At 36.6% G+C, this 13583-nt stretch overlaps 1 protein-coding gene across 1 annotated transcript in view; it reads right to left on the bottom strand.

The window, feature by feature from the left end:
- Nucleotides 1-815: 815 nt before the first annotated feature.
- SLC13A1 (solute carrier family 13 member 1) overlaps nt 816-13583 on the bottom strand; it is a 40931-nt gene continuing 28163 nt past the window's right edge. The window contains exons 11-15 of the mRNA XM_025164812.2: nt 9675-9778; nt 8859-8968; nt 6607-6768; nt 5259-5396; nt 816-3590 (exon numbers count right to left, since the gene is read on the bottom strand). Of these exons, the coding sequence (XP_025020580.1) occupies nt 3447-3590; nt 5259-5396; nt 6607-6768; nt 8859-8968; nt 9675-9778 (658 nt within the window). The 3' untranslated portion in view covers nt 816-3446. The remainder of the gene's footprint in view (nt 3591-5258; nt 5397-6606; nt 6769-8858; nt 8969-9674; nt 9779-13583) is intronic.

The raw sequence follows: 13583 nt of genomic DNA, 5'->3' as shown, positions 1-13583 counted from the left end.
TAGTTTGTGTGGGGCTGCACCTGAAATCCTGCCCTGGAGATTTTAACCAGTGCAAAGTACAGGAGGCTGTATGCTTGCTGGGCAGTCTTGATGTTTCTGCTACTAGAGTTGCATTGGTTATCAGTATGTTTCTGAGTCTAATTCAAGATGCTAGTTTATAGATGACCTATAAAGCTAAATATCGCCCAGGGTTTGGGTATCTTTCAGCACCTATCCCATATAGATTTTGCCTGTCCAATCCAAAGATACAGAGAATGCCTGCTGAAAGTCCCTTTTGAAGGGTGCAACAAGAAGGGGACTGACAGTGGACATTCCCTGTAGGGGCTTTCTCTTCTGGAGCAGCTTGGCAGCTCCAACCCTCCTGTAAAAACTTGGTGTTCTGAAGATCTTTGGTATTTCAGCGTCGCTGAACTCCAGGGGACAGAACCGTTATTAAACTATAAATTACCTATCTTGTGATATATTAGGTTTTGTTTTCTATTATTGTGTTTGTTCTATTGTTGCATGGGATTTACTTTTGTTCTTGTTGTACTGGCTCTGCTTTTGCTCTTGTGTGTTGTTTAGAGTCTTTTGACTGAAGCAGTTTATAAATTTATAATAATAATAAATGCATAATAAATGCATCCACCCACCAGTTTTTGTTTTTTAATATATTTTTTTAATTCTACATTTCATCTTGTTTACATGATTTAAATTTGCCTTGAGGGATGCAAGTAATCACTGCTTGTGTACCTGTAACCATAGTATTCAGACTTCTGCTTCTAAAGAAGTGGGGTCAATGTGTACATAAGGATGGGCAATCTTTCTTAGTGTAGAAGTTCTGGTGTTGTTGTTTTTTTTTAATGTTTTGGGCCTGCAAGACCTACATTGCATATCATGATAATTAAATAGCATTACTGAGGAAACCTTGGTCAAAAATATCTTCCTGCCCTTGCTCCCTTTTATTTTTTAAAGAAAACATGTGCATTAAGTCCACTGGCATGGCACACTGCTTTTGTTTTTGAATTCTATATAAAAAGTGAAATGCAGGCAGCTCATTACTGAATTTTGGTTATGCAGTCAGCGGCAGGTTGATTGTATAGATTTTATGCAATCTAGAACTGCATAAAATCCTCAGGCTATAGATTACCGAGAGAGTAATTTAACTCATTAAGTTTCTCATCTGCTTGAAGACTCCAACTGTTCATCATATTGGAATATATCATTTTGGATTCCTGTACTATATCACTTTTTGCCCCATGGTTCTTTTTAGGAAACCTAACATTTTCCATTTCCCAGCAATACCATTTTCTATGCCTCCACATATCATCTTAATATGAATAAAAAAGGGAACAGGATGGTAAAATCTGGAGATACGGCTGGGTCACATGGGAGGTATTTAGCTGAATAGGGAAAATAGGAAACAAGCAAAATATGCAGACAATAGCAGGACATGTTCTCATATCTATCTAGACAGTAGCCTTGAAGAAATTTCCTGAAGTAAACTGGTAACCTCATGAGTTGGCACAACCACCTTAATCATAAACTGATCAGAACTAGTTCTTATTTGCAGATAAAGAGTGGAGCATCTCAACTGTGAAACCTGCACATCCCTAAACATTGTTACTTCTTGTAACAAATTATGTGTTGAATATGCATGCCACAGAGTGATGCAAAGATATCAGAGTTCACTCTAAGATCAGAATGAATCAGCTTGGACAATGCTTAACTTTAAGTTTCTGTACCAGTTTTTCTCAACCTTGGCAACTTGAAGATGTGTGGACTTCCTCTGGCTGGGGAATTCTGGAAACTGAAGTGCATATCTTCAGGCTGCCAAGGTTGATATACATTGTTCTGCACTAATAAGTTTATATTTCAAAAAAAGTTACTATTTATGCTTATGACATAAATACATTACTATTATATGATGCTCTTGTGAGATAGTTGCACAGAATATTTTATCTACAGTGTTTAACATTGGTGATACATAAATATTCAACAGCACATTTAGTATAAGAGAAAGATATGTTTTAGTACAAAAGTGCAAAATAAATACATTTAAAATGCTATTCCATCTTCTCTTAAAGAGAAGTGTCTCTGGAATGTTTAGCATGTACCCAGGCTAAGAAATAGGTCTCCAGCAAGATGAATACGATATAATTTTCTTTTACAGTTGTAGAGATACTATTTGGCATTGTTATGTTTCTATAAAGTTAAGTCTATATATAAAAAAAGATGCCGTGAATTTTGATAGGAGTATGCTAAAACTAGCATAACTAGTTTTAACCAGAATTATAATCAGAGGGTAAGAAATTGTTATAATTCTTCCATGATTATCTGTTTTCATTAAAATGGACCTACACAGTGGAATTGGAATATAAGGACAATTAATAAGCAGGGTCATGACTGGCTAGTAATTGGATGGGAGACCACCAGAGACCCCAGAGCTCTAGCCTGATAAAAAAGCACAAGATTCTGGAAGAAGATAATGACAAATAACTTGTGCACTGCATGGATGTGTCCATGTAGTCATGAGGAATCAAGATTGACTTGAGAGTGACTTTTATTAATGAAAAAGGTGCTTAAATTTTCAGTTCAAAAAATAAAGCACTAAGAATTTGCTGGGATGCATTTATTTTTTCCAGCAATTGGTTATATCAGAATCAATAATGATTTACTGAACTTTTCTGTCAATAAAAATATTATGGAATTTCATCCTCAGAATAATGTTTTTTTTCCCTGTGATATCATCTAATGCCCATAATGTGATACAACATGAATCTATCAATATAGAACATCCTAGCTGCCATGTCTGTGTTTTGTCATATGATTACATCCATAGCATGAATTTCTGAAACTTTCATTACTTGTTTGGAAAAAAAATCTTCCTGTAACCAATAAATGTCATTATAGGGGAGGAAAGTTCACCTGGAGTGTTAGTTGATGGTATGATGGTGTGAGATGTTCCATATGAATAGATAAAGTACCAGCATCTTGGAAGAAGTTGGGACTGGGGGACTTACTAGTTAATAAATTAAAAACATCTGGTTTCTAGCATCTACAGTATCTGTTTGTCATACATTAGTCTGTCTACCTGTCTTTCCATCTATATTTCTTCTACCATTATTCTTACATTCATACTACTTAATTTTGTGACCCGAAGAACAGGGACAAATTATCATTCATAATGAATGTGCATAATGTACAAATGTCATTTTCTAACTCTGATGAGTACAGTCTTAACTGGGAGAACTGATCGATCATTTGTACAGGCTTACTTTCTGTTGCATTATTCAGATCATAACATTCTTGCTTTGTGGCTTTCCAGGCAGCTGTATCAGTCAGTACTCAGGACAAGGAACCATGAAGCGCAACTTATCCTAAATCACAGCTGTACTGTACCATACAGATCTATCAATTAGCACCATAGCTGGGAGGAAGAAGAAAAGGAACCTGCTGTTCTTCCTTTAAAGTCCAGTGATATTAGCACCTGAAGGAAGGGGTGCCCAAGCTGGATATGAATGGAGGTTGAACATGGGCTGTGCCCATGTCATGATGGCGAGCATCACAATGGCAACTCCAATGATATTTATACCCAGGCCCGCTTTTACCTAAAGAAGAAAAAGTTATTTTTTAAAACAAATGGAAAGTTAACAGGAAGACTGACTTTTCTAGAACAAACTTGCAAACCAAAGAATTAAGATAAGTGGTACAGTAATGATTAAAATGTATCACATATGCATGGAAGGCACTAACTTTTGAATCAGAGCAGTCATTAGTTCACTGCCCATTATTTCCTCAGTCTAATTTCTAAAGATTTGTTGTTAATTTTTAGATTTCATTGCTGTAAGGTGTGGTGTTGGTCCCCAAATGAAAACTAATGTGGTATATTCTAATAGTTTGATTTGAACTAAAGCCTTTAGAAGGCAGCCTGTTCTGGTCCAAGACAGATTGTTGCTGGCATACTGATAATACTGTGTTTCATTGCTTTGAATGAGTTCTTCTGGGGCTTCATGTAGAGACAATATGTGGGGAGGAGGAATGGAACACTATGGATTTCTCAACATATACCATGTGGTTGAATAGAAATAGAATCATTGTAACAAACTGCCACAAAGCTCCAACCCACTGAACCTCTCCAGAAAAACCCCTTGGTCAGTGTTTTCAAATATTGCTGAAAAATTCATGTTAGTCAACATAGTAGCACTTCCAATCCATCTGATTGAAAGTATCAGTCTGAGCAACCAAACCTATTTCAGTGCTCTCTCCAAGCTTGAAACCACACTAAATAGTTCTAGAAGATTAGATTTTTCCTAAGTACATCTGTAGATGACTGGCCCTCTTTATTATCTGGCCCTAGAAAGGAATATTTGCAACTGGGTAGAAGTTATCTAAAACCTCAGGCTCCAGGGAAGGTCTTTCCAAGAGAGGTCACAGCACAATCTCTTTCAAAGTCTGTCCTTAGATATCATATATTCAACTCATTTATATAACTCCCACCTACTAGAGCTTACCGGACACAATGACTAGTGGTTTGGAGAACGGTGTCTTGTCTACTTCCTCAGATTTCAATAACTAAATCATAGACTATGATTAGATAATACTGCCATAAACTCAACAGGTTCTGCACTAACTGTGGTGTCTAATTTGGAGCAGATGGAAAGGACCTTATACTCAATATCTTGAATTGCAACCGGAAGCCAGCTGGTAGCCAACACAGTTCAAGTACTAGCAATAACACACAGGTGTAATAAGAACTGCTTGTTACAGCTCACCCCACTGCATTTTGGACCACCTATAGCTTCTGGATGGTCTTCAAGGACATTCCCATCTAGGGTGCATTGCAATAGTTCACCATGGTCAACTGCATCGAAAGCTGCTGAGAGATGACAGAGCACAAGGATGATGCACCATCCCCCCCTGTCTCCGCCAAAGGTCACAGACAAGTGTGGTCAGTGCTGTCTCCATGCTATACCCTGGTCTGAAACTTGACTGAAACTGTCAAGATAATCCATTTCCTCCAAGATCCTCTGTAGCTGCCATCCAGCTACTTTCTCCACAACCTTCCTACAAAGGGAAGATTGGAAACTGGATCATAATTGTCAAGGATGTGGGGGTCCAGCAATGGCCTCTTGAGAATTAAAGCTTCTTTGATGCCACCACCATCAACATACATAGTAGATGTAATTATGCTTTCTCATGTGTGGTCAGTACTATCAACAACAACAACGTTTGAAAAAAGAGGTTCACAAATTGTTCTTTTCTTACTGTTAACTTACCATATCAATAACTTTCAGGTGACCATAAGAAAATACAATGGCATTGGGTGGATTTGCTACTGGTAGCAAGAATGCAAATGATGTGCAGAGGGTTGATGGTATCAAGATATAAAGTGGGTTAACATGGATGGCTTCAGCCTATTAGACAGAGAAATACCAACAGAAATTCAAGATTATTGGTTAATATTTGCTGACTGAAGGATAAATCTGATATGAAACTGGTATCCTCTAGATGTATTGAACTACAATTCCTATCATCTCCAAACATGAACCTGCTAGCAAGGGTGGTGGAAACTGTAGTCCAGCAGATCTGGAAGGGACAAAATTGGAGGAAGCTGCAGGAAAGGATTAAAATCCAAGGAACAGTATTACTACTGTAATTATCAAATGAAAATTTAAATGATACATAGCACTCAAAATATATAATTACCAAATCTTTATCATCATTATTGCTTATATTGTGGATATTAATCTTCCATATGGAAGACTGTGATTTGGAACGTAAAAGCTATAAAAGATCTCACAACTTCTTACTTTTTTCTGCACTTTGTATAATGTTGCTCAACCCTAAACAGAATATTGTGGGCTTCTACATATGAAGATTGATACTTCTCCACTGTTGTAGGCTAAAGAATCCTTAATCAAAACATCCATGGTGGAAATTTAATTTGGTCTACTTATTTGCATATTTGCATAATATAGAATGCTTCCTTATCCTTATCTAAGTAAATTTCATATAAGTACATTCTTTACCACTTTGTAAAATAATTCAGTCATGACTATAAGGAGACTGCATTTACTGTGGCTGACCTTAGGTGACCTGAAAAAGCTAAGCACAGTCAGAGCTTTTTAGTAATTGGGTGGATGATAACCAGAAAATCTCATGGCTATTGACTGTCATAGGAATTAGAATGAGAACTTTAAATATATTTTGACAAAACTACATAAAGATACTAAGAACAGAAATATCTCTGTATGTAATGTAAATACACTTTTAGGATGTGATCTAAATGCATCTCTGTAAACACAATAGGAGCAAAAACTTCAAGCTTCATATTATGATTTTGCTTAGGATACAGAGTGAATATACATTGGTTACTTTTCTTTCCAAACTTGTTATAGCTAAACAAACAAACAAAAACTCTGTGGTTTATTCATAACACTATATTCTTATAGTCTTGAATTAAGTAAACTTATATAACTAACTATTCCCTGATTCTCTACTTACCACCACTAATTCAGATTGCAAAAGTCCTGTTGTTTAAAATACAGAAAATCTAACCTTTTACGCATCTTTAACTGCTATGACTGTAGATAAGCTGTTTCAAACCCAAATCAGGTTGCTTACCAAAGGGGCCAGGATAGGCAGAAATATAGTGATTGTAGCAGGATTGCTGGCTACTTCAGTTACTGTCGTCACGATCAAAGATGAAATGAGAATTATTAGCCATATGGGTAGTGATCCTAAAGGGGTTAATTTGCTTCCAATCCAGGCTGAGAGTTTTGAGTCCTGGGAAAAGGAATAGTTGCTTACTGATCCATAAATTTAATTAAACGTTTTGTGGAAATGCAACATTAACCAAATCTCTTCACTTCTTATTCCAAAAGATCAATATGGAAATGGGAGGAACTGAACAGAAGAAGAGACCAGGCCCCTACGATATGATTTGCTTTTCCTTCTAGCAAAATATATTCATACCACACAGAATGCTCAGCCTGAGTGAGTTGATGTATTTTAGCCACGTAAATGGTATGTAACATTTTGTACAGATAATCACAGCTGCTTAAGTGACAGGTCTGGCACGTTGCATCCCTCTCTGGTTTCTTTCAGAGATTCTTTATGTGTGTGGGTGGTCCTTAAATATGTTGCTGAGCATCAAGGTGCTCATGTGAATATTTGCTCAAGTCCTATGGTTACAGATAGAATACCAAATAATTGTAGGACTCATATCAATGGGAATTTTTTCAGAGTAAATATGTTTTGGATCATCTCTTAGATTCAAACAAAGAACAGCTTAAGTTTAAGTCCTCCATTTTTTAACCTCAGTCATGTATGGTGCAGAAAGTGATAATGAGCCCACGTGAAAAATAAAGTTATCGATGTTTTCCCAGCATTAATATATATTTAGAATAGATCTAAGTTAAACAAATAGTTCTATGACAATTGCACATGGCTTAAGCCTCTATTTATCTAAATGTTGTAGAATTTTTTTTCTGTTGCAGTAGCTCCCCTCTGGAACAGCATCCCTCTTGAGATTTGAATTAAAAATTCTAATTTTTAAATAAAGAAATGATGTAATTAGAACATAATCAGGATATTGGATTGACAAGGAATTCTTTTGACTTCTCAACAATATCAGAACCTGTTTTGATCACTGGATATGGTTCCAACACTGCCTGCTGATATCGTAACTTTGGTGTATCAGAACAGATTTAGGATATTAACATCCAGTGTTAGAAGCAGGGTGGGTGTGATAACAGCACCATGATTATAAGGAAACTGCATGTACCATAAATTATGGTCTGTTTTATTTTTGTGTTTATGTTTGTATACACAAACCATGGTCCACAAGTCCAAGATATCTCACTGCAATTTGTGTTAATTTAATTTGTATTCAAAAACTATTGTCATATTACTTTATATCAGCAGGCTACTGCATAATAGACACTGGGGTATTTCTGAAATAGTGAAGCTGAGCAAATGAATGAGCTTTTCTGCTCATATAAATGTGGAAACACACAGTGTGGATTCATAGGTTTGGTGTATTGTTCAAATGTAATCAGTATATTATTCAGAGATGTATTTTTATCCTCTTCCATAGCTTCGGAGAGCCTTGGATGGATCTGTTACATTAAAGAACAATGACCTTTTGACTATATTAGTATACAGGTAGTCCTTATTTAGTGACTGCCTGGTTTAGTGACCATTTGCAGTTACCAAGATGATGAAAAATTAACTTTGCGACCAATCCTTGCATTTACAACCTGCACAGGTCTGTAGAGCAAAGGAAAACTGAAGTAAGATCCTAAGCAGGGTTGCAGTTTCATTTCACTTAACGACTGAGTTGCCAGTCCCAATTGTGGTCACTAAATGAGGACTACCTGCTATATGAAGAAAAATTATGTTCATTTGAGGGACCTCACTGAAGGTTTAGCCTATGGTGATTCCAAAAGCACATCAGACAGCCAAACAATTTCCAGCATTGTATTTTATGAAACTGGGTGACTGTAGAACATATACAGTCATTTTAAGGACTGAAATGGGAAAATACTACAATATACTACCAATAAGCTATTACCATGGGCCAGCCTGGAGGTCAAAGCACAGGCCACAAGATATACACTAATCATGAGGAACTGATAGTCTTTTCCAGGGAATAGCTCTTGCATATTTTACTTTAGACAGCTGAAACGCGTCTTGCTGTTTTCAATAAATGTTAGCGTGCATAAATGCAAACAATTTCAGGGATGACATTTTACTGTTAGATAAGTGATGGCAATGAACAAAATCAGTGAAGATCATTGCCATTCTTTGCATTTCCCTTGCAGCTAGCTATACTGTAGCTTATGAACTGAAGAAGTGGTAAAAGCCTGCATTACCTCACAGCCATCAGCCAGCGCAAAACCACCACCAACAAGGATGGCAATTTCCCAGGGCATGCATGCTTGAAATTCCTTCCAAGTTATCAGGGGAGTGTAATCAAAAACAACTGGAGAAAGGGGAAAAGGTTTTGGTTTTTGTTAGTCACTAGAGAAAAACTCACTGCAGGTATCCTTTTATTATTCTTCCATTTGATTTTAAACATATTCTCCACCCAGACGCACCTGCAGGAGGCTGGGCTGGGCTGATTAAAAAAAAGTCAAGGTGATGGCTGTAATGGAGCATTCACAATCACCATTTTGACTTTTTAATCCCCCCATGCCCTCCTCTTCCCCTACCCCTGGTTATAATAACCCACCTCACATATTCCTAATGATGAAGGTTATATTGTCTTTGCCATACTTCTACAATCTACTTCTCCACCCAGGGTCTCGGCTCAGATAGAACAAGAAGATTTGTTGACTAAACCTCAAATGATGTGTTTGTACAACATAATGATGTATAAATCATTGTCTATAAAACCCAATGATTGGGTATGTACACTATACTAAGTAAGAATTTAAAAAGTCATATTATAGCAGAGGTTAATGTATGAATGACACACAGGGGTCCTACAGTATATAGAGGATCTATGTCAGTGTTGTCCAAACTTGGCCACTTTAAGATGAGTGGACTTCAACTCCCAGAATTCCCCAGCCAGCCATGCTGGCTGGGGAATTCTGGGAGTTGAAGTCCACTCATCTTAAAGTGGCCAAGTTTGGGCAACACTGAACAAAGGCAATTGCACCCAAAATGGGCAAGGAAATATACTCAACTGTTTTCTCCGTTTGAAGTTCTAGACACTCTTTTTGCGGGAATAATGAAGAAGAGGAGCCCAATTAATAATGCCACTGTTGAATCTGTAGCATAGCCTGGATATCTAAGGGAAGAGTAGATATTTCACTTAGAAAACAACTGTAGGAAAAGGATTATGTGGATATCTTTCAGCAATAATATACATCAACACATTTGCTTTTCTTTCAGAAAGTATTCATTTGAAGGTATTGGGAAATGTATTGACATTGGGCTAGTAATCAGATTTAACTGTATGGGTTATTTTATTTCGGGAGAAACACTACAATAGCCTAAAGGAGATTAGATGTAATTTTATACATTGCAATCTTTTCAACAAAGCATTTGTTCAATTCATCCTTTGACCTGCCTGAAAATATTTCATACAGTATATCTCATTTCCCACTTGCTGGAAATGCCAACAAATTCAGTTAATATTTGTTAGGGAAAGATACAACTCCCACATATTAATTACAGGTGCTTTTATGTGAATGTATGCAAACTCTGGTAGGAAGAAAAAAATTGTTTCATGAAATACCTTGTTAAATATATGAAGTCTCCACAAAGATCTCTGACACTTTCTAGGGATGGGTAAATATGCCAATATCATCTTCTTTTAGTGGCTCACTTTCCATTCAGAAGTTTAGTTCATCTCATTCTAATTACTTTTTCCCAAAAAAAGTTTTTGCTAAAATTTGGATGAATATTTGAGCATATGTATCCAAATCCACTCATTTTTCTTTCATTTTTTTTCTAGTGCACTCCGTATTTGTAGACAAATTTCTCTTAAATACCTTATTTCCCCAAATATGGTTCTAAATTTATCTTTTTTTCCCCTTTAAACCTTAAATGAAATATCACTGTAAGCAGATGGTTAAAAATTACATCGAGCTTATAGCGAAAGGTAAAAATGGTAAAACAAATATTACTTCAAAATTTACATATTTGCTAAAGGTATCCCAGTGTAAAAGTGCCTTTACTTTATTTAAAGCATATTGATCAGATATTAAGATTTCTTTCCTGGAAGGACAGTTTCCTGGATTTTCTTAAACTATGGTTATCATATGATACTGGGGATTTAAATGTTCCTGATTCTTCAGCTTCTTCACTGGGCATATATTTTGACTTCAATCTCTTTATCAAATACTGGTGATCAATTTAAAAAAATCTATTATTGGCACAATCCACAAATCCACAAATCAATTATTGGCACAATCCGCACAATTGGATTTTATTATTATGTAACCCTCTTTGGTATGCCGGCTGGGGCATGACCCCATTTTCAGCCACAGTTCTTTTTTGTTTCTTGCATTAAAGACATAGTTGAATGACATATGGACTGAGGTTCTGACCCTTTGATTTATTTACTTATACAATTTATAAGTTGCCTGACTCCCAATGGCTCTGGGTGGATTACAATTATAATCTGCCCCAGAGCCTGGGAGAATAACCAGGTCTTTAAGAGCTTCCTGGATGTCATCAGGGTCTGAGACATCCAGCACTCTAGAGGCAGGCACTGCGACAGAGAAAGCACATTTCCTGGGCCCCAGAAGATGATGCTACTTAAATGATGGGACCTGGAGCATGCCCACTCTGCCCAATGAGCAGAACCAATTGGAGACAGGCAGCCCCTCAAATAAACAGGCCCTATGCCATGAAGGGTTTATAGGTGAGAAACAACATTCTGAACTGCACCTGGAAGCCAACTGGTAACAAGACTAGGTCACGGTGGAGTGGGGCCACATGGACATATTGAGGCATGCCCAACACTGCCCACACCGCCACTCTTATTCACATGACAAACTTTGTTCTATGCCTAACCCTAGTCCCTGTTTGAAAATAGCAGGTAAAGCTTTTGTTGTTGTTAAAGTCTTGGACAAATTGGTTATTAATTCTTTAGATCAACTTATTCCCAATCAAGTGTTCAAATTATCTGTATCACTGGAAGTTGAATTTTGCTTGCCTAATAAATAGGTGTTGTCGTTCAGTCATTAAGTCATGTCGGTGACCCCATGAACCCTATCGTGCCAGGCCTTCCTGTCCTTCACTGCCTCCCTGAGTTTGCTCAGTCTCAGGCTCATTACTTCAGTGATGCTATCTAACCATCTCATCCTCTGCCGTCCTCTTCTCCTTTTGCCTTCAATCTTTCCCAGCATCAGGGTCTTTTCCAAAGAGTCCTCTCTTCGCATGAGGTGACCAAAGTATCTGAGCTTGAGCTTCATTATCAGTTCTTCCAATGAGCAGTCAGGGTTGATTTCTTATAAAATAGGTGTATATACAACTAAAATATCTCTTGATTTTGCAATAGACCTGGATACATTAGCAATATCTAAAACTCCTGAATTATTGCTGCTATTTATACTTTAGATAATTCAAAATTCACCATATTTTTAAAGGTTATATATCTAAGACAGATATTAGGTTTTTGCAAATAATTATTTGAAAACTTTGAAAAGAGAGTTGGAGTATCCTCTATTTGTGAATCAATGGCAAATGGACTTAAAATATTAAGTACATTTCCTACGATCTTAAAATTAATTCAACAAAATCTTCTTGTTCTTGGTTATTAGACTCCTTTGACAATGCTTTAAAAAGGCTGGTTATTAACTTCATTATGTTAAAAGTACAAGGATACACTCAAATGATATGGGCTTGTTCAATTAATACTCCGTTTGGGGTTGATATCCATATGATTGTTAATATGAGGATAACAGTTAGTGTATTTTTGAATTATATACCAAAAATGTGGATCTATCAGTATATGAACTATAGAGTTATTAAGGTTAGGGAGAAGCAAAGAATCTTACTGTTCAATATTGGAAAGATAAAGCTACCAGAGAATTATAATCTCTTTTATTTAAGAGGGTTTTTTTTTCCTAATGAAAAGTTGGATAAATATTATTTCAGGTGATTTGTTTACAAAATTGTCTGAATATTTCATAATAGATTATGGTTTGTTTTGCTCTTTCTATATCATCTGTGTGGCCAATTTCAAAACAAATGCAAAAGCAGCATCATTATTTAGTAAAGCCTTTTTTTTAAAAAAAAGGTATTGTTGGTAACTATAAAAGCGCTTGATGGCTAGCATCCCAGAAATGTCATCCCTGGCAAAAACAAAACTTTAGGATTGTATGAACCTAGTTTGATCTGACTCTGACAGCATCTCTAGATTGAGAAGCTCCATATTTTTTTTCTGTTTGCCAAGGTCCAGCTCCAAGGGGATTCTTCCCAAATGACCAATCAGAGGCAGAAAAAACAGTGAATTCTTCTTGTCAACAAGAAACGGGGGGGGGGGGGTGCGAAGTTATAGCAGGCACTGAAGATTAAAAAGGTAACCAAGGAGTTTCAGGTGATAGTAGCAACGTTAAGATGACTCTGCTTTACTGAATTCTTCTGAATGTCTGATATGAGATCAAAAATCTCAGAGAGCAGGCCAAAGCTTTTAAAGTGATGGCCAGAGGAGCCGTAACATTCTCAAGATTTTGACAGCTCTCTTAGAGGCCATATTTTAGCATCATCAGAGCCCTTTAGGACCAAAAACTGCCCAGCTTTGCTTTAGATATTGTGGCATAAAATATGTAAAACATATTCATGGTTAATGAGGTATTCTGCAGTGTCTATAAAGAAAAAATAATGGTAAACCTCACATGAACTATTCTGTACAGCGTTCTTATAATCGTACGCGTTGCCATGGAAATTTCCTGGCACTAAATGTAAATAATGTTTGAAAATAAAATCTGCAAAGGAGATTTTATCTATACAGACACATACACAACTTCATATTTAGCAGCATATATAAATCAAACACCTGAATTTTCACAGGAAATCTCACACCAGAAGCAGAATATAATGGATATTTACAGGGAACCCCCCCACTGAAGTTAGTAAGAATT

Source organism: Python bivittatus, unplaced genomic scaffold (genome assembly GCF_059951505.1).
Source record: "Python bivittatus isolate LINGU-HERP-01145 unplaced genomic scaffold, Pbiv_v1 ctg000330_np1212, whole genome shotgun sequence".
NCBI classification, from domain to species: domain Eukaryota; kingdom Metazoa; phylum Chordata; class Lepidosauria; order Squamata; family Pythonidae; genus Python; species Python bivittatus.
The sequence above is the reverse complement of the archived record's forward strand: the minus strand, read 5'-3'. Positions and strand labels throughout refer to the sequence as shown.